Consider the following 25496-nt stretch of genomic DNA (forward strand, 5'->3'; position numbering starts at 1 on the left):
CCCAGACGTATCTGAAAGTGCCGTTCATGGTTTGTATACAATGTTGGATCCCCACGTCGATGAAAGTTGGCTCCCTAGGTAGGGGAAACGTTCCACATGCAAAAGGGTTTCTCCGTTGAGCTTAATAGAAAGGGAAACATCTGGGGTGGGTTGGTAAAGGACTCAAATCTTCTTGAGGTTGAGGTGGAGACCGATTTCTCAATATGCTTCCGCGAAGGCGTCAAGCATAGTTTGGAGATTCTCTTTTGAGCAAGATGGCGTTGTTATCCACATACTAGGTTCAATGAGCGATGTTAGTGTCGCTTTCTTCTTGGATCTCAACCGATTGAAAAACGTTTTCCATCCATCACGTAGACACTGTCCAATTCACTGGGAAGCTTCTTCTTGGCATGGTAAAGGATGACGACAATGAAAATGGTGAAAAGGGTTGGGGCAATGCCACAACACTGCTTGACTCCAGTCTTGACCTTGAAGATTTCTGTAGTATTTCTGTCGGTGAGCACAGTCGCTGATATCTTGTTGTGGAGGAGTTGTAGGACGTTGATGAATTTCTCTGGACAGCTGACCTTTGATAGCCTCTTCCACAGCGCCTCTTGATTGACTGAGTTGAAAGCCTGGGTCAGATCGATGAAGGCCATGTAGAGTGCTTGATGTTGCTCCTGGCATTTGTCTTGGACGTTGTTGAGCAGTGAAAATCATGTCCATTGTCTCACAGTTTGGTCAGAAGCCATATTGGCTTTCCTGAAGGATTTCTTCTGAGACTAGGAGAAGGCGAGCGAGGATCCTCCCGGTGATGGAGAGTAGAGAGATTCCTCGGTAGTTCCCACTCCTTTTTTGAAGATGGTGATGAGGTCGGCAGGGATTTCTCCTGTCCCAGACAGGCGATCTCTTCTCGTCAAGTTTGAAAATCACTGCTGGAATCCCATCTACTGCAGCTTTTCTATTCTTCATGTGTTTAATAGCGGCTTCGGCTTCATCCACGCTTGGTGGAAGTCCAAGTTCATCTTTGATGGGGAGCTGGGGGATTTCCTCAAACACGTCCTCACCTAGGATTGCATCACAGTTTAGGAGTTCTTTGAAGTGTTCTCTCTATCAAAGGCTGATGTTTTCTCTCTCTCGCAAAGGGTTCTGTCCTTACTTCACACCAGTTTTTGAGGCCGAGGGCATTGAATTCATAGAGTGCCTTGGTTCTTGATTTCCCTAGTTCTTCTTTGTACCTCTGCTGTTCGATGAATTCTCTTATCTTGCAAGGCACAGAGAGCTTTCCTCTTCTTGTCAATGAGGTTTTGGATGATGTGGTCATTCTCTTTGAACCAGTCTTAATCTTTCTTAGTCTTGTAGCTGATGGTTTCTTCAGAGCTTCAGATGATGGCTGCCTTCAGCTCTTTCCCGCTTTCCTCCACTTGATTAGAATGGACAGTTGGGAGATTTTGGTGAAGACATTGTTGAAAGTTTGCTTGCCATTCAACATTGATTTTCTTTCTGAGCTGTTCCTTCATTTTCTGCTGCTTCTAGTGGCATTTAATGGGCATAGAGGAGCAGATGGGCCGGTGGTGTGTCCAGTAGTCGTCTGCACTTGTCATCATTTTCGTGATGAGTTCATTTGGTCACGGGATCGGATGATGACAAAGTCGATCATGTGCCAGTGCTTTGATCATGGATATCTCCAGGAAGTCATGGGCTTGTCTTTTTTGCAAAACAAGTGTGTTAAGTGATGCCAAACTTGACTTCCGGTGGCGGCAATGCGGAGCTAAGCCGCACGATCGGCAGCTCCCACGAATAACCGACTTTGGGGCTCTTTTCAGGGCCTCCAATGAAACTTCGTCGACGAATCCCGACGTGGGAAGGGGACTGGAGTCGATCCCTAAGGTCCGGACCAGGAGTGGGGTAAGAAGAAAAACGGTGGAAGCACCCCTGGAAAAGCGGGGGAAGAGAAACAAAATGACGGCCGGCGGAGGCCTTGAGGAGCTGAGGCAGTGGGCGCAGGAGCAGCAGGAGACTCTGCTGCGCTGCTTCCAGGAGCTTAAGGTGGAGCTGTTGGAGTCGCTGAAGGCTACCCACCAGAGAGCTGATGGAGACTCAGACAGTCCAGAGGGCCGCGATCCGGGAGCTGCAGCAGCAGGCCTCTGAAAGGGATGATGAGGCCGTGGCCGTCGCGGGGAAGGTGGAGATGCACGAGGCGCTCCATAAAAGGTGGCAGGAGCGGTTCGAGGAGCTGGACAACCGGTCGAGGCGGAAGAATTTGCGGATCCTGGGCCTCACGGAGGGGCCTGACCTGGCGGCCTACGTGGTTGTTGTGTTGAACTTGCTGATGGGAGCTGGGTCCTTCCAGGGGCCCCTGGAGTTGGAGGGGGCCCACAGAATTCTGGCTAGGAGGCCCAAGCAGAACGAGCTGCCACGGGCGGTGTTGGTGCGGTTTCACCAGTTCGTGGATCGTGAGTGCGTGCTCCGGTGGGCCAAGAAGGAGCGGAGCAGCAAGTGGGAGAACACGGAGGTGCGGATCTTCCAGGACTGGAGTGCAGAGGTGGCTAAGCGGAGGGCCGGGTTTAACCGGACGAAGAAGGTGCTCCACAGACGGAGCGTGAAGTTTGGCATGTTGCAGCCGACCGTCTGTGCGTCACCTACAAGGACCAACACCATTATTTTGAGTCCCCGGAGGAGGCGTGGGCCTTTGTGGAGGCCGAGAAACTGGACTTAAAACTGAGGGTCCAAGATGGGGGAATTTTGTATGATAATGTAATTGTGTTTGCTCTGTTTAATGCAAGATGTGCATTGGCTTTCGGGTGGGTGAGGTGATGTCGTTATGTCTTTTTGTATGGGTCCAGTGGACGGGTTCGGGCAGGGAGGTAAACGGGGAGTGCGGGGAGCTGGTGGGGGGGACTGGCAATGGAAGTTGCCCTAGAGAGGCGGAGTTGGGCAGGGCAAAAGCACGGGCTTTTCTCTGGTTTCCCGCGCTGTGGGATGATGGGGGCAGAGTCTGGGCTGAGAAGCGCAGGCCGTTGCTGGCTGTTATTTTCCCGCGCAAGAGCAGGGGTGGGGTGGGGGGGGGGTGGAGGGAAGGAGGGCCTGCTGATGGGCACGAAGGAGGAGGAGTAGTCTCATGTGGGTAGGAGTCGGAGGTAGGGCGGGAGTAGCCGGGGTCAGCAGAAGTTAGCTGGCTCACGGGAGTGCTATGAAGGGAGGGGCGCGGCTAGGAGGGGTCCTAGCCTTTGGGGGGGGGGGGGGGGGGGGTGTACCAGGTTGCTGCTGAAAAGGTCAGGGAGGAGCTGGAGGATGCAGGGGGTGCTTTGGGGGGGGGGGGGGATTTGCCGCCGTGGGGAACTGGCCGAGCGGGGGACGCTGGCCAGTGGTGGGCAGGGGATGGGTTATGGCTAATCGGCAGGGGAGGAGGGCAGGGAGCCCTCTGATCCGGCTGATAACCTGGAATGTGAGGGGGCTGAACGGGCCGGTCAAACGGGTCCGGGTGTTTACGCACTTGAAGGGGCTGAAGGCGGATGTGGCCATGCTCCAGGAGACGTACCTGATGGTGGCGGAACAGGATCGACTGATGAAGGGATGGGTGGGCCAAGTATTTCATTCAGGGCTGGATGCGAAGAATCGGGGGGGTGGCGATCCTGGTGGGAAAGAGGGTGTCGTTTGAGGCGTCAAATGTGGTGGCGGACAGTGGCGGGAGGTATGTGATGGTGAGTGGTAAGCTGCAGGGGGAGCGGGTGGTGTTGGTGAATGTTTACGCCCCAAACTGGGACGATGCGGGGTTTAAGCGGCGTATGTTGGGCTGCAATCCGGACCTGGAGGTGGGGGGCCTGATCATGGGGGATGGAGGGGGGGGGGGGGGGACTTCAACACGGTGCTGGATCCCCCATTGGATCGATCCAAGTCCCGGACGGGTAGGAGGCCAGCGGCGGCTAAGGTGTTGAGGGGATTTATGGATCAGATGGGAGGGGTGGATCCCTGGAGGTTTGCGAGGCTAAGGGCCAGGGAGTACTCGTTTTTATCCCACGTGCATAAGGCCTATTCGAGGATTGATTTTTTTTTTGTCCTGAGCAGAGGGCTGGTTTCGAGGGTGGAGGATGGGGGGGTGCAGTTGCTTTTGTAGTTGGGTGTGTGTTGTTCTTGGGTTTTTACCATGGTTGTCTTGTTAATATTGTTTTGTTGTTTATATTTTGTGAAAATCATAATAAAATGTTTTTTTTTTTTAAAGTGATGCCAAACTTGCATGCTGCACATTTGGTGAGAAGGAGAACACTGTTGGGAGTTGCAATTCCAATAGTTCTTTCACAGTTGAGAATCTTTTCCGACTCCAGCATTGCAGTACCCAAGGAGGATGATCTTATACTCTTTGCGAATGTTGGTGAGTATGGTGTCCAACATGGAGTAGAGGTTTTCTTTGGATTTGTCATTGACATCAAGGGTTGGGGTGGAGGCACTCACGACCATTGCCTGTTGGTTCTTGGCAAGTTGTAGGCGTTTGTTGATGCAGAAAAGGAGCTCTTAAAGTCAGTTGACAAGTTTGTTCTTGATGGCAAATCCAGTTCCATGTGTCCTTGGTCGATCCTCAGGTTTTCCTCACCAGAAGGAGGTGTAACCACTGCCTTCTTCCTTCTCTCTCGCGCGGATTCTCCCGCCCACTGCCTTCTTCCTTCAATTGCCCTTCAGGTCTTTTGCAGGGCAGCGACATCAATGTTAAAGTGCCTGAGTTCAAGGGTGGCACGATGGCGAAGTGGTTAACACTGTTGCCTCATGGCACCGAGGACCTGGGTTCGATCCCGGCCCTGGGTCACTCTGTGTGGACTTTGCATATTATTCCCGTTTCTCACTCCCACAACCCAAAGATGTGCAGGGTAGATGGATTGGCCATGTCAAATTTGCCCCTTAATTGGAAAAATTAAAAAATATATATATGTTTTAAAAAGTGCCCGAGTTCAGGGGTAATAAGGGCAGTTCTCCATTCTGGTTGTTCTGCATGTTATCCATAAGAGTTTATACATTCCAGTTTCCGAGATGGAGTTCAACTTTGTTTTTCTGGGGCAGCACGGTGGCACAGTGGGTTAGCTTTGTTGTCTCACGGCGCCGAAGTCCCAGGTTCGATCCCAGCTCTGGGTCACTGTCCGTGGGGAGTTTGCACATTCTCCCCGTGTTTGTGTGGGTTTCGCCTCCACAACCCAAAGATGTGCAGGCTAGGTGGATTGGCCATGCTAAATTGCCCCTTAATTGGAAAAAATTGATTGGGTACTCTAAATTAATTTTTTTTTAAACTTTATTGTTCTGGCAGATAAGCCTGCTGGATGCAGTTTTCCAGCCAGGTTGGAGATAGAATAGTCTATTTTTAGGGCACCTTTTCTGGCCCCTTCCTCATGCGGGGTGAACAGAGTGGGTCAAGAAGAGGGCTGCTCAGTCATGAAGAAAGGTGCCAATTCATACAGGTGCTGGACTGTGTAAACCTATGACACTATTAAACAATACTAGTTCAATTATAGATTATTTCAAATGTATTCAATGCCCTCCTACAAATCATGTTAAGTTCAAAGTAAAATATCTATAGAATGAAGCTACATCAAAACCATATGAATTTTTGTTGTTTATTCACAGTAGATGTCACATAACTGACTGCCAATGCAACAGATGCACACAATATAGTCGCAGCTTCCTTGCTTCCTTAACAACACATTTTTAATTAGTATAAAAACCAAGGCCAAATTAAATATTAAAGGCACAAATAAATTAGATCTACCTGCTCAAGGTATACTAAAACAACTTTAGCTGTTCATAATTTTGTTGGGCACGGATGATAAACAGAATTAAATTAATCTCTCTCCATTCCCAGATGTGCAACATGAACTCTTTGGTGCTAAATACAGAGAAGTGGGGAAAATGACCAGGACTGCTACTTACTCATCATCAGGAGTGAGTTGGACGGGTTCGTTAGTGAATTGCGAGTCAAAGTTGTCAAGTCCGTATTCACCAGAAATGTGTGGCTTGAAGGGTGGAATGACCTGCCTCTGTTCCATCTAGGTTATCAATGATAATTTTTAAAAATTAGTTTTCTTCATGGTAAATTGTGTAGTCAGTCTCACTCTGCCAGCTGCAGGACTTCCATGTGGAATAACTATCGTTAACATCAATGCAGTTCCCAATGCAAATTCTGAGCACAAAACCATCCTTCAATACATAACTGTCACAAATTAACACATTTGAAAAGAAAATAACAGTCGCATGAGAACTGAAAATGATAATACATTGATGAAATAAAGAGGTTTCCTCTGAGATTCGGGTTAAATTATCCTTTTTGCAGAAAAGCTTTTGGGACAATCATGGCCAATGGATTTCTAGTCTAAACTTGTATTGTTAATGTGATTCCTTCAAAACTTTGAAATAAAAGCAAAATGCTACTGATGTTGTATTTTCTTCAAGGTCAAGATTCTTGTCTGCATCAATGGTGTTGAGATGGAGATGGTGGACAGCTTCAAATTCCTAAGTTTACACATCACCAACAATCTGTCCTGGTCCACCAAGAAAGCACAACAGCATCTTCAGCTTTGACAACGGGTAATCTGGACTCGAAACCTTAGCTCTTTACTCTCCCTACAGATACTGCCAGACCTGCTGAGATTCTCCAGCATTTTCTCTTTTAGTGTCTATACTTCCTCAGGAAATTCACCATGTCCACATTGACTCTTTTTTTTAAATTTAGATTACCCAATTATTTTTTCTAATTAAGGGGCAATTTAGCGTGTCCAATCCACCTACTCTGCACATTTTTGGGTTGTGGGGGCGAAACCCACGCAGACACGGGGAGAATGTGCAAACTCCACACGGACAGTGACCCAGAGCCGGGATCGAACCTGGGACCTCGGCGCCGTGAGGCGGTTGTGCTAACCACTAGGCCACCGTGCTGCCCTCACATTGACTCTTACCAGTTTTTACAGATGCACCATAGAAAGCATCCCATCTGGCTGAATCACAGCCTGGCATGGCAACTGGCCATGGACTTTAAGAAATTGCAGAGAGTTGTGAACACAGCCCAGTCCATCACACGAACCCATCTCCCATCCATTGACTCTGTCCTCCCGCGGCCTTGGGAAAGTGGGCAGTATAATCAAAGACCCCTCCCACCTGGGTTATTCTCTCTTTCAACCTCTTCCATCAGGCAGAAGATACAAAAGTCTGGGAACACACACTGAGATTTAAAAATAGCTTCTTCCCTTCTGTTACCAGACTCCTGAATGACCCTCTTATGTACTGAACTGATCTCTCTATGCATCTTTTATGCTGTTGTAGTACTATACTCCGTAGGCTTCACCCGATGTTTATGTATTTAAAATTTGTATTTATCGTATGTCCTATGTTTTTCATGTATGGAATGATGTCAGGACTGTACGCACACGTGGCAATAAGTCTAAATCTAATCTTGGAAACGAAGTGGCAGTGAATTAAACACTAAAACAAAAGCAAAATACTGCAGATGCCGAAACATTAACTCTGTTTCCTCTCTCCACAGATGCTGTTAGATCTGTTCAGTTTTTTCAGCATTTTTATTTTATTTCCTTCAAAACATTGGACTGATTCCCCTCATTCATTTTACTAATTCAGTTCTAGCATGCAGTATTTAAACAGTTAAAAGTAGAATTATTATTGATCATAATCCTTTTGTAAAAATTAAGTATTTGACAACTTTAAAAGATAATCTGCTACAGCATCCAGACTCTGCTACTCAATACAGGCAAATTGCCAGACATAAGGGATTCCGGCACCCCATCAGGGAGCACGTTTCGAAGGAGCATAAAATGGAAATAATGAAATAGCAATTTAAGTGGACTTATGATCAAATGTACGACAATTCTTGGTCACACAGCAGCTGCCACACTGGTTGAGAGATCAAATATAGGTTTTGTTGTGAATTTTGAGGCACATTTATATCACTTAAAGTGGGACACTGACCTCCTTGTGCTTTCTCCCTTTCACACCAAACCTTTCTGCTTTTGCCTTCCATATTATTCTAACTAAACTCAATGCTAGCATCAGAGAGATGTTATCCTACTGTTCTGCTAAGTACTCTAGTCTGTTGTTCCGAACCTTTGTTAAGCAGCTTGGTTTCCCCTCACATTTTCTTGCCAGTCTCTCCCATCCATTCTCCTTCTCCTCCTCTGTGGATATTTCAAGTGTTTCTGTATCCCATGCTTTTTCATTGTCTTACTCATCTGTTTTGCCCTAAACATACGTTTCAGCCTTTAACAAAAAGACCATGGTCTATCTTCCCATGATCAGATTGTTTTCCTTTTTCACTTGATATAAAGATCATTAAATCCATTAACTGCTTCTCTCTGACAACTGTTCTTTCCTGTCTTAAGGACTTCAGTTCTATAAATACATTTACAGTTACCAATTCTTTTTTTTAAATTTAATGTTCCCAATTTTTTTTTTCTCCAATTAAGGGGCAATTTAGCGTGGCCAATCCACCTACCCTGCACATCTTTGGGTTGTGGGAGTGAGAACCACGCAGACATGGGGAGAATGTGAAAATCCCACACGGACAGTGACCCAGGGCTGGGAATGAACTGTAGTCCAAAGCGTCATGAGGCAGAAGTGCTAACCACTGCGCCACCGTGCTGCCCGAGGACATTTTACAGTTTCCAATTCTGATGAAAGATCTACACCCAAAACATAATTTTAGAAATGTTGCTGATGAGAATTCCTACACTGGGCAGTGATGTCACAGTTGGATATATCAGGCTGTTTTTCTGGTTGTTGGGACTTAATATTAGCAGTAAACTTGCTTTGAAATGGGTTCTCCCTGGCATGAAAATAATGCTAATTGGAAAATCCAGGCTTACTAATCTCTTTTTGAGATTGCAAAAAGAGCAAATGAGGTTGAGGGGACGTCTGATAGAGGCTACAAGACAATGACAGGTTTAAATAAGGTAGGCACAAGCTCTTCCCATTAGCTGATGGTACAAGGGCTAGGTGGACACCAATATGAAGTTAGTGAGTTTCGCTGAACAGTGTAATGACAATTACTTTTCCCACATTTTTTGAAGGCACCGATGTACATCAGGCAAAGACAAGATCAAGCATTAACTGGTCAAATTATCTGCTGACGCTAATTGTCTAGACCAGTATCTTTCAAACTTTTTTTCCCGGGACCTACTTTTGCCAACAGGCCGACCGTTGCGACCCATGGCACATTCACTTACACATTTTATCCTGAGTCAAGGTAGTGTTTGGGACACTAAAATCTTCTTGCCCCAGGCAAGTGAGGGAAAGAAAATAATTTAGTTATCCTGTGCTGGCTGGCGTCTCTCGCCCTGGTGCTGCTAAAAGATTGCGTCTGACGTTAAAGAAAAATAAGTAACTATTCTGATACTCCACCACCAAAGAAACTTCAGCCTGTGTTTCAGGCTGGCTGGCTCAGTTATTCTCACTTCCCAAGTATGCTGGTCTAATGACCATTGCTCAGCCCTGCAATGACCTTTTGTAAAAAGGACCTGGTCATTTAACCAGTTCGAGTTTTCTCAGGTTAACAGGACCCCCCAAGGAGTATCCACACTCCTTTTCCATCCCTTCTCCTACTGCAAACCAAACTCTATAAAATAATTTTTCCATTCCTCGTCGTGAACCTTTTTGAAGAAAAAAGCCCATTGCAAAACTCTAAGGATGAAAAACAAACGCAAATCAGGAATGCAAGCACATGGCAGGGGTCAGGTTAACCTGAAACTAATAATGAGCAGTGCCTGGGCTCAAATTGGAGCCCCGCTGCATACTCACCATTTCCCCCAGTTTAGGGCAGCACAAGACTTCTCATTTCAGCTAATGCAGTCAGTATTCACCTCTGAGTATTATAAAGCGGGGATTTTAACTTCTGTAAGGATGTCCACAATCAAACAAATCATTTTTATGAAACACTCAGGGACAACAGAAGGTGAAAGTGCCTCTCACATTTAAACGCACTCCCCCAGAGGCGACAGAAAGAAACAGATGGTCAACTTATCTGTGTCTAAGTCTTGGTCCCGCTTCGCTAACTAAACCTCTGACACAATCAAATTGGCTTAGGCGAACTTCTAAAATTCGGAAAAACAACTGGTTTTGCAGGGGTGTTTTCCGGATTGGCTTAATCCCTGCCAAAACGGGACTTGAATCTTCAGTGTCATCATTAACATTACAGTTTCAGTGACGTTAACAAGAGTAAAGGATTACCACTGATGCGTGACCACATAAAGGCTGCTCATTAATTGTATATTTCAGGGATTTTGTTTAAAGAGTGAGTGCCTAGAGGTTGCTTTCCTTCCAGTGCCCACTTTCCTGCCCTCTGCTGCCAGTCTTGTACTTACCAAAACACTCCACCAGCAGACTGGGGCACACTTTCAAGCTTCCTGTGGTTGGGAACCATTGCAAGAGGACAGCGACATTTACAGCAGGATTTTCCCTGCAGGCTTCTGAATGGTGCCTTTGGAAAACTACATCATTGATCAGAACATCGCAATACTTTTGACACCCACCTGGCAGGTCGTGATCTGCATTTTGAAAAACCCTGGTCTCGACTCGAATCCTATGCAAATTAGGATTTTTGGTCTCCAATTACTGACGCAATAAATGCGGAGGGTGGCAGAGGGTTGTCACATCTAACTATCATACCTCAGAATGAGCTATCGTTTTAATGGGATGGAGGAAAAGAAAGGATGGAAAAGAAAAGTCAAAATAGCTGGTGGGAAAGGAGGATGAGGACAAGGTCCACTTCTTCAGTACTTATTTTTAAAGCTAGCAATTTTGCTTCAACCGCCATCTCTTTATTTTTTTATATAAATTTCGAGTATCCAATTCATTTTTTATCCAATTAAGGGGCAATTTGGCCAATCCACCTGCCATGCACATCTTTGGGTTGTGGGGATGATTCCCATGCAGTCACGAGGAGAATGTGCAAACTCCATACGAACAGTGACCCATGTCCTCGGCGCTGTGAGGCAGTGGTGCTAACCACTGTGCCACCCCAACCACCATCTCAAATAGATCTATGTCCTAACAATATATACGGGCCAGGGTTTAGAGAACCCCAAAGTCTATCATGGAGTTCACCTGACCCACACCTTTTAATAGATTTTGGTTATGGGGAGCACAAGGGCCCACTCTACTGGTGTGATGCAACAGAGAGCTAAAGTATTTTAAAAACAAAACAATTTTTATTCTATGAATCAGTTAACATTTTATAAACACACAGTAAACATCTTAGCAACTATCAACTCAAATATTTCCCAAAATAATACAGTACTCTATAAGTAACCCTTAATCTTTCCTAGCAACATCCATAGGACAAATACTCTCTTTAACAAAGGCAGCAGGTTTAAATTCTCTACCGAGAGCAGTTATCACTTTTAAATTAGCAAATGATCTGAAGACATTCTTTTCATGCAGAGAGATCAAAATTACACTTCATTTGGCTGGATGCAGCTCCAACTCTGAAAACGAAACTAAATACACACTGTAGCTGCCAGCTCAAAAACTAAAGTAAAAGCAGACAGACAGCCCAGCACCACCCACACTCTGACATCACTACAGCTATTTGATAAACACCCATTTCTTAAAGGTACATCTACTACAGCTATTTGATAAACACCCATTTCTTAAAGGTAAGGGAAAATGCTGGAAAACCTCAGCAAGTCTGGCAGCATCTGTAGGGAGAGAAAAGAGCCAACGTTTCGAGTCCGATGACTCTTTGTAAAAGCTTTGACAAAGAGTCATCGGACTCGAAACGTTAGCTCTTTTCTCTCCCTACAGATGCTGCCAGACTTGCTGAGATTTTCCAGGATTTTCCCTTTCATCTCAGATTCCAGCATCCGCAGTAATTTGCTTTTATCCATTTCTTAAAGGTACTCTCACATGACAACGCTTTAGGAAAATAAAAATGAACTTAACCACACCAATCATTCTTTTGCTGAAGACATTAAATGTACTTTACCAACTCAAAAGCCACTCTAAAATATGCTCCCCACCGTCTTGTTTTATCTCACAGCACCCTCTGATAAATTTGCACCTTTATTAGATCTCTTAATCTTGTTCATTCTAATGGAGCGAACTATAGTTTCTCCAGTCTCATACCTAAACCCCTTCTCTACCATGAAATAAACGAGTTTACAAAGAACACCAAATGCTCCTGCCAGTGAGAGAGATTAAAGAGTACATGTAGTTTACACAGAGACCTAAGCCATATCTTAAGGGAGTTCCATTGTTACACTATTGGCCCTCGGTACTGCTCTAGTAGCTACAGTTCAACTAGAGTCAACCTCCATTAAAAAAAAACAACCAGATTGCTTCGTGGAGAAACTGGCACCATTGAAAACCAATAAATGGTGACCCCAAGTTATAACATTGTCCATCAACCAACTTCCTACCCTGCTGCCAATCTCCTTTAATCCTGTTTGCTTTCAATTTTATCAATGAGTCTTCTATCTAGCACTTTACTCAAATGCCTTAACACAAGGTAAAATGCATAACAAGCGCTCTATTTCCTCCATTACTATATTGGGCGGCATGATAGCACAGTGGTTAGCATTGTTGCTTCAAACCGCCAAGGTTCCGGGTTCGATTCCCAGCTTGGGTCTCTGTTTTTGTGGAGTCTGCACGTTCTCCCCATGTCTGCATGGGTTTCCTCCAGGTGCTCTGGTTTCCTCCCATAACTCCCGAAAGATGTGCTGTTAGGTAATTTGGACATTCTGAATTCTCTATGTGTACCTGAACAGGCACCGGAGTGTGGCGACTAGGGGATTTTCACAGTAACTTCATTGCAGTGTTAATGCAAGATTATTGTTATATCAGCATTATTACACATTCATATTTACTGTTCTTAATTAACCCTTGACTTTCCAGGTGAGTATTAATTTTATCCTATTTATGCCAGCACGGTGGCACAGTGGTTAGCATTGCTGCCTACGGCGCTGAGGACCTGGGTTCGAATCCCGGCTCTGGGTCACTGTCAGTGAGGAGTTTGCACATTCTCCCCATGTCTGCGTGGGTTTCGCCCCCACAACCCAAAGATGTGCAGAGTAGGTGGATTGGCCACGCTAAATTGCCCCTTAATTGGAAAAAATAATTGGGTACTCTAAATTTATTTAAAATTTTTTAAAAATTAAATCCTATTTATGGTTTCTAAAAATTTTACCTCTTGTGAGCAGAAAAATGTTAACAATATGATTCATCCACCACATAAAAGTTTAAACATATTTTTTTTACTAAGTACAAAAAAGGAGTTGCAAGTATTCATTTAGTTGAACTATTGTATTATGCAACTTTCATTTGAAGATGAATCTTCAAATGAGTTCACCCCAAACTCACCAAATCCCAGTCTACATTGCGGAAGAAAGAATTTCCCTGAATATCAGCGAACCCTGTCTGTGGGTGACATCCAAGCCGTTCTACTGGATCCTGAAACAAAAACATAAAAACAGAATTTATAAGACAACACTGAAGAACAATGGTAGTCTTACGTGAGTAAGCAGCTAGATTGTCGGGTTTTTCCTAATGGGAGTTTGACATTAGTAAAAATTAGGAATATTAGTGGTCGGCAATAGAACATTTACCATTCTAGGCATTAAGTATTAATGTTGAGACTCCACAAGAGGGTCCTTCACGAGTCTGGTAACAGCAGGGAAGAAGCTGTTTTTGAATCTGTTAGTGCATGTTCTCAGACTTCTGTATCTTCTGCCCGATAGAAGAGGTTGGAAGGGAGAATAACCCATATGCTGCCCAGTCTCCTAAGGCAGCGGTAGGTGTAGACAGAGTAAATGGATGGGAGGCGGATTTGTGTAATGGAGTGGGCTGTGTTCACGATTCTGTGGTTTCTTCTGGTCTTGGGTTGATCTTATATGTTTCAATAAGATCACCTCATTCTTCTAAACTCCAATGTGTATAGGCTCAACCTGCTCAATCTTTTCTCAAAAGACAAACCCCTCATCTCAGGACTCTGCCGCATGAGCCTTCTTTGAACTGCTTCCAGTGAAATTATGTCCCTCCTTAACAAGGTGACCAAACCTATGCAGTACTCTAGGTGTAGTCTCACTAATGCCCTGTACAGCTGCAAAAAGACTTCCTTACTTTAATACTCCATCCCCCTTGCAAAATTTCAAAGGGTTGGAAATATATTCAGTTTCATACATTTGTGCAAATTGACAAATAAACTTAGCAAAAGTTGAGGTTCATAATGTGCAAAACAAACAAGAAAAAAATTATATTGATATCCTGCACTCCCTTTTCATTTCTAAGAAAGTCAAACTATGAAACACAGCCAATAAAGCAACCCATACCTTATTCAGAAATCCTTTCAATACACTTGCAGCTTTGACAGAGAGGGAACGTGGAATACGGATTTGTTTTTCCAAAATGACTGAAATTCACAAAAAAAGATTAAATTAACAGTGTGCTCAGCAGCAATATTTAACACATCACCCTACTCGTCAAAACTTTGTCATCCTGATTTTATGCACTCCAGCATAGGTAGAATTGCAGGCAATACTAAAGAAGAAAGTTAATTCTGATTCAGGGCTATAACGAATCTGAAAAGAGAATGTTTAGATTGATCAATGTTTGTTTCAGGTGTATGTTTGTTCAGACTAAACAAAGGATCAGGATTTAACTGGACTTTTCAAAGTATTAAAAATGCCCAGAACCGGGAACAACGACTATAATCCACCTGGGCAGTTTAAAATGACCACACTACACTCAGATTTTTGATTCCACATTTTTTTTCTTATCAGAAAAAAAATCCAGCTTACCCATGGAATTTTGATAAAATAAAGTACCACTGTGTCTCTGGACCAATACACGCATTCACCAATTTTAAGCGAAGCAGATAATTCTGAACTGTCCACCTCATCTTTCAAAGTTCAAGCATATGACACTGGTTTCATAGTTTATGATTGTGAAACAACTTATTTGAAAACTCTTGATATGGTCTTGAGACTCAATTTCTCCAGTATACACATGTACACACATCGCGTTCAGTTTTTTTAAATTTTAAAATCTCCCAGCTTGACGTCCACCAAATAGCAATTATACAGCACAGTCAATATGCAGTGGAACAATCAAGGAGAGATTTTGTTTCTCGTTGAGCCAAAAGATAAAGATTTTGGATAGTGAAAAGAGAAGTAGTCAATATAGATCAGACTTGATGTTTTGAAGAAGCTGGACGATTAAGCTTGAGATGTAGCATTAGGTCACCAACACGTCAAATAAAAGGGACATTAAAAATAAGCAACACTGTTGGGACACGTTTTAAGAGTTTTGCTAAGCAACAATGACCATTTTAACCGTTCTGCAAGGATACCGCAGATGTAGGAAATGTGAAATAAAATCAGTAAATGCAGTAAGTACTAATTAGGTCTGGCATTTATTGATAAACAGAGTTAATATTGCAAAGGTCAATGACCTTTTATCAGTTCTATATTTCCACCATTTTCTGATTTAGGAACAGAGGAAATAGGAGCTGTCGGCCAGTTGGCCCCTCAAATTTGCTTTGCCGTTCAACTAAATCATAACTGATCTTCCAACTCAATCCCGGTAGAGCCCCAAACCAGGCATGTGCTGGGCCAGTCGCGAGTCACCCGACTCGCTTCATCTGACAAAATTATGTTCATTTAAATACCCGGATGCCAGATTCAACTGGGAGTCAACAACCCTGCCTCCGAGACCTCGCAAGGGTGCCATTAAGTAATGGTCTTCACAAACGCGGACCAGGTGTAATGGCACCTCGGGAGTCTCACAGGCCATTTGGACCCCCATGTGGTCGGGGACAAGGCAGGGTGGTACCCTGGCACTCTCCCGGCACCCGAGCCTGCCACCCCGGCACTGCCAGGGAGAAGAGATCAGGGTTGCCAATCAAAATGGTGCCCTGTTCTGCAAACAGCCGTTCCTACTGGCGGGACTAGCTTGCCAGCACAAAATCTGAGAAACTCCCTGAGGCTAAAAAAAGGCAAAGTGCCATTGAACAGCAAGGTGAATCGGCGCTACAGCCACCGAGAAACATCCCGCCTAACGTGGACTTAAACTTTTGTCCGCTGAATGGCACCTTGTGTCATCTGGCTCTTGAGCTCCCAGCCAGGGAAACATACTTTCTGCATCTACTGTTGATCCCTGTAAGAATTCTGCATGTTTCAATTAGGTGACCTCTCATTTCTAAGCTCGGGAAACAAAGGTCCAGTCCCCTCAATCTTAAATGGTGGTGTAGTGGTAACTAGGCTAGCAATCCAGAGGCCCAGATCATGCTCTGGGAGCATAGGTTCAAATCCCACCAGTTTAAATTAAATTAATAAAATCTGGAATTGAAAAATGACTCCATAATGGTGATCATGACAACTATCACTGACTGTTATAAACACCCATCTGGTTCACTAATGTCCTTTAGTGATGGGCATCGGCCATCCTTACCCTGGCCTACATGGGACTGCAGATTCAAAGCACTGTGGTTGACTCTGAACTGCCTTCTGAAATATCCTACCAAGCCGCTCAGTTCAAGGGCGATTTGAGATGGCCCACAACTGCTGGCCTGTCACATCCCATCAAATAATAAATAAAAATAACTCCTCAGAGCACCATTTCCCCACCCCTCATTCCAGGAATCAAGTCTGGTGAACCTTTCCAATCTCCCACTATTTAACAAATGCTCTGCATTTCTGTTTTTCTATCTTACTGAATAACTTCACATATTTTCACATCATACTCTGTCACGTTCTTGGCCACTCACTTTTCTTTCCTAAATCCATGTTGACTTTGCCCATCCTACTAAGTGTCCAGTTATTAGATCCTTTTGAATAAATTCTAATATTTTCCCTGATGTCAGGCCAGGTCTGGAGTTCCATGCTTTCTCTCTGCCTTCTTTGTTAAGTAGTGGGGTTACATTTGCCATATTACAATTTGCAGCATTTTTTATTCCACATAACCAGATTTGGCACACAAGCCCAATTTCATTCTTGCCTGTGTATGTTTAAAGCAAAAGAAAAACTGTCACCATTTTGTGCAATCTTAGTTTCAAGAGACAGCCCCACCCAGTTTTTCTAGTCATTGCCTCAGCTTAGTATCAGCACTACAGTAGAACTGGTTGGCATTATGTTGCTAAGGAAGTACTGGTGTAGTTTCAATTCTTTCTTCTTCTGCCCGAGGAACTGTAAATGAGATCAGTCATACAAATGCTGACGGTGTTTGAAACAAGGCCATGACAATGGGAAAAAACAAATCATTAAAGGGGTCTTTCAAGAACTTTATTCTCATGCCTGATAAGCAAAGCGAACAAACCCATGAAACCAAATCAAAAGGGCAATCGAGCAGTCATAAAATCTGAACTATATGCGTGGTTACACAGGTGATATTGAACTGAGTTGCTGATTGAAAAATGTGGAAAACCTGCAAGGAAAGTTCCAGATTGGATACCAAAAAAGCAGCCAGGCACCCTGCTTACTTTTCAATCATTCATGCTGGAATGCGCGTGAACACGGATATGGAATGAGAGCAGGAACAGGTTTATTTGTCAGCACAACCCACAAAATTTTTTTTAAATCAAAAAAGAAATCAATGCAAGACAGAGGAAGGAACACAGACTGATGCAAATAGATAATTAAACTTTTTGATACTTCACCAGAAGAAAGGACTTGAACATTTCACAGCCTCAGGAAGTCTTAATGTACTTTTGAAGTGTAGTCACTATTGTTAAATAGGAAACTTGGAAAATTTGTGCATAACAAGAACACCCGCTTTAGTGATTTTGGTCAAGGGGCAAATATTGGGCTCGTTACCGAGGACAATTCTTTCAATATGTTCAAAGGCAGATTTTTAATCAGTAAGGGAATGAAAGGTTATGGCGATGCTGCGGGAAAGTGGAGCTGAGGATTGTATCAGATCAGTCATACTCACACTGAAAGTGGGGCAAACCTGATGGGCTCAATGGCCTACTTCTGCTCCTACGTCTTTTAGAATAGCGTCACCAATTCTTTGCCCTCACCCATGAGGGTTTAATGGCTCATCTGAAATGCAGGCTGTGAAGTAGGACTTGAACCCACATCAGTCTGACTCAGTGGAGAGAATGCTACCAACTAAGCGGAGGCTGACACTCACTAAACTGCATTTGAGGCCGCCAAACTACTTTTGCAACAAAACCTTCTTTAGGAGGTACAGATGAGTTTTGTCAGCTAGCTTCATTCCAAAACATTCCTGAAGTGCTACACAATTTTTGCGGGGCTCCCATGTTCCTTTATTTCCGGTAACCTTTGCTATGGAATGTTTAACCAAATGCTGATTTTTATCTTTCATTTAAAAAATCAGATCAAACTGGTGTTTCTTGCACATAAAATTCTTTGTGAATCTGGCCATTGCATATCACAAGAAACACGAGCTATATGTCAGATTTTTAACTGGTTGACAGTGACAGATCCCAAGTTGGCTTGTTCTTGTTTCTGAATATTGAAGGTATTTTCCCCCTTCTGATTTATTTGTATGCAGGGGAATTCCTCTTAGCTGTTCTCAATGGCAACATTAAACACACCCTGATGAGGCACAGCGAAACTCCAAGTTTAAAGCTAGCCACTCACACACACGCAAATCATTGTACCTTTATCCACAGTTTATTATAGCACCCTCTACTGGACCATAGTTTCACTACCGTTGCCCGCACCTCCAATTTTCATCATCTTGACAATGTTCTAAATTCTAATCTGTAAATGCAGTCATTAATAAGGACCAGATTGATTAGTCCAGAAGGCCAATCCTCATGTGTGAGCCCAGATGGAGAGTGCCAGCACCTTAACTGCCACCATTATCACCAGTCTCCAGCATGAAATGGAAATCATGTTTGACAACCTACTGGAGTTTTTGAGGACGTAACTAGTAGAATAGATAAGGAGGAACCAGTCAATGTGGTTTATTTGGATTTTCAGAAAGCTTTTGATAAAGTTCTGCACAAGGTGTGTGCGCAAAATTAAAGCACTTTAGACTGGGGGTAATATATTGGCTTTGATTGAGAACTGGTTCGCAGACGAGAGGTAAGAGTGCTGGAATAAATGGGTCTTTTTCGAAGTGGCAGGTGGTGACTCGCGGAGTCCCGCTTGGATCAGTGCTCGAGATCCAGCCAATAATTTTGATTAGGATGAGGGAACTAAAAATAATATTTCCATGTTTGCTGACGACACAAAACTTGGTGGGAATGCGAGTGAAGAGGATATAAAGGGGCGTTAAGATGATTTAGACAAGTTGAATGAATGAGAAAAAACATGGCAGATGCAGTATAACATGGATAAATGTGACTCTTCGGTTGGAGAAAAAAAATTGCAGAGTATTATTTAAGTAGTGATAGATTGGGAAATGTGGATGTAAAAAGCCCCCCCAAGTCACTGAAAGCAAGCAAAGGCAAATAGTATGTGTGTATTCATTGCAAGAGGACTTGAGTACAGGAGCCAAGGCTGTCTTTACTGCAGCTGTATAGGGCCTGGGTGAGGCCACACTTGGAGTATTGAGTGCCAGATTGTTTATCGCAGAGGGCTGCAGAGGCTGGGTCATTAAGAATGTTCAAGGCTAGGGCAGTACAGTGGCACAGTGGTTAGCACTGCTGCCTCATGGCGCCACGGTCCCAGGTTCGAATCCCGGCTCTGGGTCACTGTCCATGTGGAGTTTGCACATTCTCCCCCTGTTTGCGTGGGTTTTGCCCCCACAACCCAAAAATGTGCAGGGTAGGTGGATTGGCCACACTAAACCGCCCATTAATTGGAAAAAATGAATTGGGTACTCTTAAAAAAAAAAAGAATGTTCAAGGCTGAGATAGATTTTTAATCAGATAGGGAATCAAGGGTTCTGGGGATAAAGTGGTGGAGTGGAGGATTATCGCTGAATATATTTAAGAAGGAAATAAGGTAATTTCTCAACTCAAAAAGGTGTAAAGGGGTATGGGGAAGAGTGCTGGAGTTTGATAGAGATAGCGGGTCAGACATAATCATGTTGAATGGCGGAGCAGGCTCGATGGGCCGAATTGCCTACTCCTGTTCCTATTTTCTATGTTTCTATGAAACAAAGTTGAGAGGAAACATTAGAAACAAAAGAAAAAGATGCAACATTTCACCTTGGAAGAGGTAATCCTCTGTGTTCTGATCTGGATTATCTGAGCTTCCCACTATATCAAAAGGTGATCGTCCTGCCATCATCTCGAACATCAGCACTCCCAGTGCCCACCAATCCACACTGAAACCTGCAATAAAACAGATGACTGTTTATAATAACATTAAAAAGTAAGAAGAGTCAAAACCATATTTACAATTAAAAAGGTCATTTTCTCCTGGCAATTTTTTTTCCATTTCTATATAATTCTGCTCGTCAATGGGCTGGCAGGCAACATGCTTCCAGTTCTCTTCCAATGCCACCCTCTAACATATTGTTCATAGGCAGAAGATGATGGGATCAGAATGATGTACTTAAACTGCAGTTCTGTGTCTCTCTCCATAAGCAGTTAAGGTATCTACCATTAATTGATGCTCTGGGTTAAATTCCTCTCAGTGTTGCCTCTAGGATTTCAGTTAAAATGTAACTGTGGATGTTTCCACTGGAAGTGTCAGAACTACAAGATACCTCTTCTGCATTGGACTAAATGTGATAACAGAACATGTGGAAAATAACGGTAGGATTGGGCAGAGTCAACATGGATTTATGAAAGGGAAATCACGTTTAACAAAACTTTCGGGGGTTTTTGAGGATGTACGAGCAGAATAGATAAGGAGGAACCAGCGTATGTGGTATATTTAGCTTTCAGAAAGTCGAGTACAGAGGATTGGATGTAATTCACTGGCATGAATAGAGAACTGGTTAACGGACAGAAAACAGATAAGAACACATAGGACATTTTCAGTGGGGTACCACCACAAGGACCAGTGCTTGGGCTAGTCCGGTGTTTCATTCCGAGTACAGTTTCAGATGGAGACTGTGGCGGCAGATCAGGGGGACAGATTTGAGATAGTTACAGGTTCTTTGGAGGGAAGGTTGGTGGTGTTGGTTAATGTTTATGTCCCCAATTGGGAAGATGTACAGTTCATGAAGATGCAGCACAGTAGCATAGTAGTTAGCACAATTGCTCCACAACTCCAGGGTCAGAGGTTTGATTCCCAGCTGGGTCAATGTCTGTGCAGAGTCTGCACGTTCTACCCGTGTCTGCGTGGGTTTCCTCCGGTTACCTCCCACAGTCCAAAGATGTGCGGGTTAGGTGGATTGGCCATGCTAAATTACCCTGAGTGTCCAAAAAGGTTAAGTGGGGGTAACGGGGATAGGGTAGATATGTGGGCTTGAGTAGGGTGCTCTTTGTAAGGGCCGGTGCAGACTCGATGGGCCGAATGGCCTCCTTCTGCACTGTAAATTCTATGACGTGGGGGGGCAGACTTGTTTACGGTCTTGAACCAAAAACTGGATGGGTCTAAGCCAAGGTTTTAGGCCTCAGCGGGGTGGTGCGAAAGTGTTGGCGGTGTTTATAAAGGAGGTATTTGTGGGGGAGGGGGAAACAGTAAACCCGTGGAGGTTTCTAAATCCGGGGAGGCAGAGAATATTCTTTCTTTTCTCCTGTACACAACGTGTACGTCGGATTGGTTTTTCACATCATGGAGGTGTCCTTGTTGGTGGGAGTAAGGAGGGCAGAGTATTTGGCAATGGTAATTTCTGATCTGGTGGATGTGGTGTTGGAGAGGGGGCCAGCACGGCAGCCAGCACGGAGGTTGGATGTGGGGGTGCTAGCGGATGTGGGGCTCTACGTGAAAATGGCAAGGGTGATAGAGGAGTATGTGGAGTTTAATAAAAAATGGGGAGGTCTCGCCATTGGTCATGTGGGAGGTTTTGAAAGCGTTGGCGAGAGGTGTTGGGTGGCCAGCTTGTGCGGCAGGTGGCCTCCGGGAGATTGTTCAGATCTAGTGGCGAGAAATGGGCTGCTGGCCACACTGGAGAAGGTCATTAGGGCATTTGAGGAACTTTATCAAGAGCTGTACAGGTCGGAGCTGCTGAGTCAAATTTAGGTTTTGGAGGGATTCTAGTGCCATATGCAGGAGGAGGATAGGGAGGGGTTGGAGGAGGCACTGGGGATTGAGGAGGTTTGAACGGCCAGAGGAAAACTGCAGACACGCAAGGCATCAGGGCCGGATGGGTTCTCGGTGGAATGTTATGAGAGGTTTGCGGACATGCTGGTACCGCTGTTGGTGGAGATGTTTGTGGATATGAGGGGCGCTCCCAGAGACAATATGACCTGGTAGAGCGCAGGTCATATCGGCCGATATCTCAACTAAATGTGGATGCCAAGATTCTTGTTAAGGTGTTGCCGCTCGGGTTGGAGGAGTGTCTTCCGCAGGTGGTGGGGGAGGAACAGATAGGGTTTGTAATTGGCTGATGGTTGTCCTCGAATGTGCCGCGTTTATTGAATGTGGCGCTTTCCCTGGTGGGAAGAGGGGAGCAGGAGATTGTGGCGCTGGAGGCAGAGAAGGCCTTTGATAGTGTGGTGTGGAGCCATCTGTTTGCAGTGTTGAAACGGTTTGGGATGGGGCCCAAGTTTATGTCATGGGTTAAATTGCTTTATAGGGGGCCAAGGCAAGTATCTGTATGAATGATCAGAATTCGGGATATTTCCAGTTGTATAGGGGAATGAGGCAGGGTGCCCTATGTTCCCTCTCCTGTTTGTGTTTGTGATAGAGCCGTTGATCATCACGCTGAGGCAGTCAGATCAGTGGAGGGGGATAGTGAGGGGTGGGGTGTAGCATAGGGTTTCCCTATATGCCGATGGCCTTCTTCTATACATCTTGGACCCAGTCCTCACAGTGAGGATATAATGGCGCTATTGAATCGACTTGGGTCTCCCTCAGGATACAAACTGAACTTGGAGACGAGCCAGTGCTTTTCGGTTTCTCCAGGGAAGGGAGTGGGTTTGTGGGGGGTTGCCATTTTGTTTGGCGACCTCCTACTTTAGGTATCTGGATGCAGGTGGCATGCCCAGATCGAGGGATGCTATAAAATATGGCGCTCGTTCATTCTGTATTTCAATGAGGTTGCTGGCATCAGTTGTTAGGGAAGAGGGAGTGGTGGGAGTTGCGAGTGTTTCTTCTTATACTAGTTTGGTGTCAGTATTTTTTCTTTTTTACGTATTAAAAACTTAATTTAAAAAATTGCATACTACATACTGAAAACACCAAGGAACATGGGGATAATGCAGGAAAATGGTGAAGTAGAAGATTCCCCATTATCTGATCGGACTGGAAGGACTAAGTGGCCTGCTTCTGTTGCTATTTATTGTGTTCTTCTTCCCACCTCAACCCCCTCCAAGTTTAAAATCAAATTTAAATCCACGTAGAATAAGATTTGAGATTTTATCAAATGTTTAATCATCATTCATTAATTCCACAGTTTATAAAAAATATTTTCCATTTCCTTGACCTATTTGTGTCAACATCACATTTGTGCATCGCATTTAGGATTAACCAAATCATTTACAGGTGGAGGAGTATCCTTTAGCCATAAATCCGAAAACTGAACACACCCAAAAAGAGGAATTTTCTTGAAACCTTTTAACGCTTGGAAATCCTTGACCTGAGATGACCCGAGCCAAGACGAACCTCACAAACTGCAGCCGACCTTTAGAGCGGGAAGCCAAGTTGTTTGGCACTCCAAACATTCTTTAATAAACAGGATTACAGACGGCGCCATGGGTGAGAACATATCACCAGTATTCTGTATTTACTATTTCGGATAATGGATACTCCACCAGCTGCCTGGTCAGTTTCTGATTAAGAACATAATTGAAGGTTCTTCATGCAAATGCAATGCATGTGATAAAACACTGTGAAATATTATACCTCCAGTGCTGTTGGGGCTATGATAATGCCAACTGAGCAATGTTAGTTGAATTTCCAGGAGTTGGGATGGATATTATGAGATTGTGTTTTTTGTTAAAAGTATATCTTGTGATTGGCCACCAGGTTGTCACAAGCAAAGTTGAGTGAGAAAATATGTTTTGGGGATAAAAAAAATCCAATGAACTTTATAAATACGCTTCAAGAAAGAACCCCATCAAACCAGTAACCTGCTCACTGTTGCAGACTTTAAATGATTATATCCCTTGGGAACATAACCCAATCACAAGATATACTTTTAACAAAAAACACAATCTCATAATATCCATCCCAACTCCTGGAAATTCAACTAACATTGCTCAGTTGGCATTATCATAGCCCCAACAGCACTGGAGGTATAATATTTCACAGTGTTTTATCACATGCATTGCATTTGCATGAAGAACCTTCAATTATGTTCTTAATCAGAAACTGACCAAATGTCTTTTCAAAATATTCAAACAAAGCATCAACTACCTTGGCAGCTGATTCCATGTACCTAACTATCTACACATTTGAAATTGCGCTAATTATCTATCTGACAATATCCATTACAGTATTGAATCATTAAGCATACAAGGCGACCATTCAGCCAAATATGCCTGTGCTGGCTTTTTGAAAGAAATACCACACTAGCATTAAAAATTAGGTTTACTAGGTGGCTGTAGGAAGGGGGTTAAGGAAACAGGGCAGACTCATGAGATTAGGACTACAGTTGCATAGAGCAACTGTAAGCACATTATTGATTGCTTGGGTCAAATAACAAACATCCGCTTTAGAAATGTACACAATACTTCACTGGGGGTTTGACAGAACATTCATGCGATTATGTCATGTTGAAACAAATGTCAGTTTACTATTACAGTAACACTATGTGGTACACCCAGCAAAACAATTTTCTGCTCTATCGAATAATGGAATCGTGAGTAAATAACATAAAAAACTAACAGAAAAGATTTGGGTAACACCTTGGGTAGTTGAAATCGAGCACAGAGAATATATTTAAGAAAAATAAGCTTAGCATTGCCAAAGTAATGTTACACTTTCATGTTGCAAGATGTCACAAAAGAGCTGGGAGGCCCTAATTGGGTAGACATGGGTTTATGAAGTCACGATACGTTAAAAAAAAATTATGAAAATCGCTTATTGTCACAAGTAGGCTTCAAATGACGTTACTGTGAAAAGCCCCTAGTCGCCACATTCCGGCGCCAGTTCTGGGAGGCTGGTACGGGAATTGAACCCGCGTTTCTGGCCTTGTTCTGCTTTACAAGCCAGCTGCTTAGCCCACTGTGCTAATCCAGCCCCATATTATACAAAATCAGTTTAATCCTACAATTGTCATTTTTAAAAACAAATTCCAATGAAGGGGCAATTTAGCATGGCCAATCCACCTACCCTGCACATTTTTGAGTTGTGGGGCGAGACCCACGCAGACACGGAGAGAATGTGCAACCTCCACACCGACAGTGACCCAGGGCCGGGATCAAACCCGGGTACTCGGTGCCATGAGGCTGCAGTGCTAACTACTGCGCCACCCTTATCCTATAGTTGTCATGTCGACCACCCATAACTGCTTTTGACCCATTGCCCATGTAAGGTATACAACTAAATTCTCTCCTTCTGTTCATG

General features: G+C 44.0%; 1 protein-coding gene across 1 annotated transcript in view; it reads right to left on the reverse strand.

Annotated features, from left to right (window-relative positions):
• prkci (protein kinase C, iota) overlaps positions 1-25496 on the reverse strand; it is a 179209-nt gene that overhangs the window by 13128 nt on the left and 140585 nt on the right. The window contains exons 15-18 of the mRNA XM_038817458.1: positions 20081-20206; positions 14289-14368; positions 13321-13410; positions 5893-6008 (exon numbers count right to left, since the gene is read on the reverse strand). Of these exons, the coding sequence (XP_038673386.1) occupies positions 5893-6008; positions 13321-13410; positions 14289-14368; positions 20081-20206 (412 nt within the window). The remainder of the gene's footprint in view (positions 1-5892; positions 6009-13320; positions 13411-14288; positions 14369-20080; positions 20207-25496) is intronic.

The sequence above is a fragment of the Scyliorhinus canicula genome, chromosome 13 (assembly GCF_902713615.1).
Source record: "Scyliorhinus canicula chromosome 13, sScyCan1.1, whole genome shotgun sequence".
Lineage (NCBI taxonomy): Eukaryota > Metazoa > Chordata > Chondrichthyes > Carcharhiniformes > Scyliorhinidae > Scyliorhinus > Scyliorhinus canicula.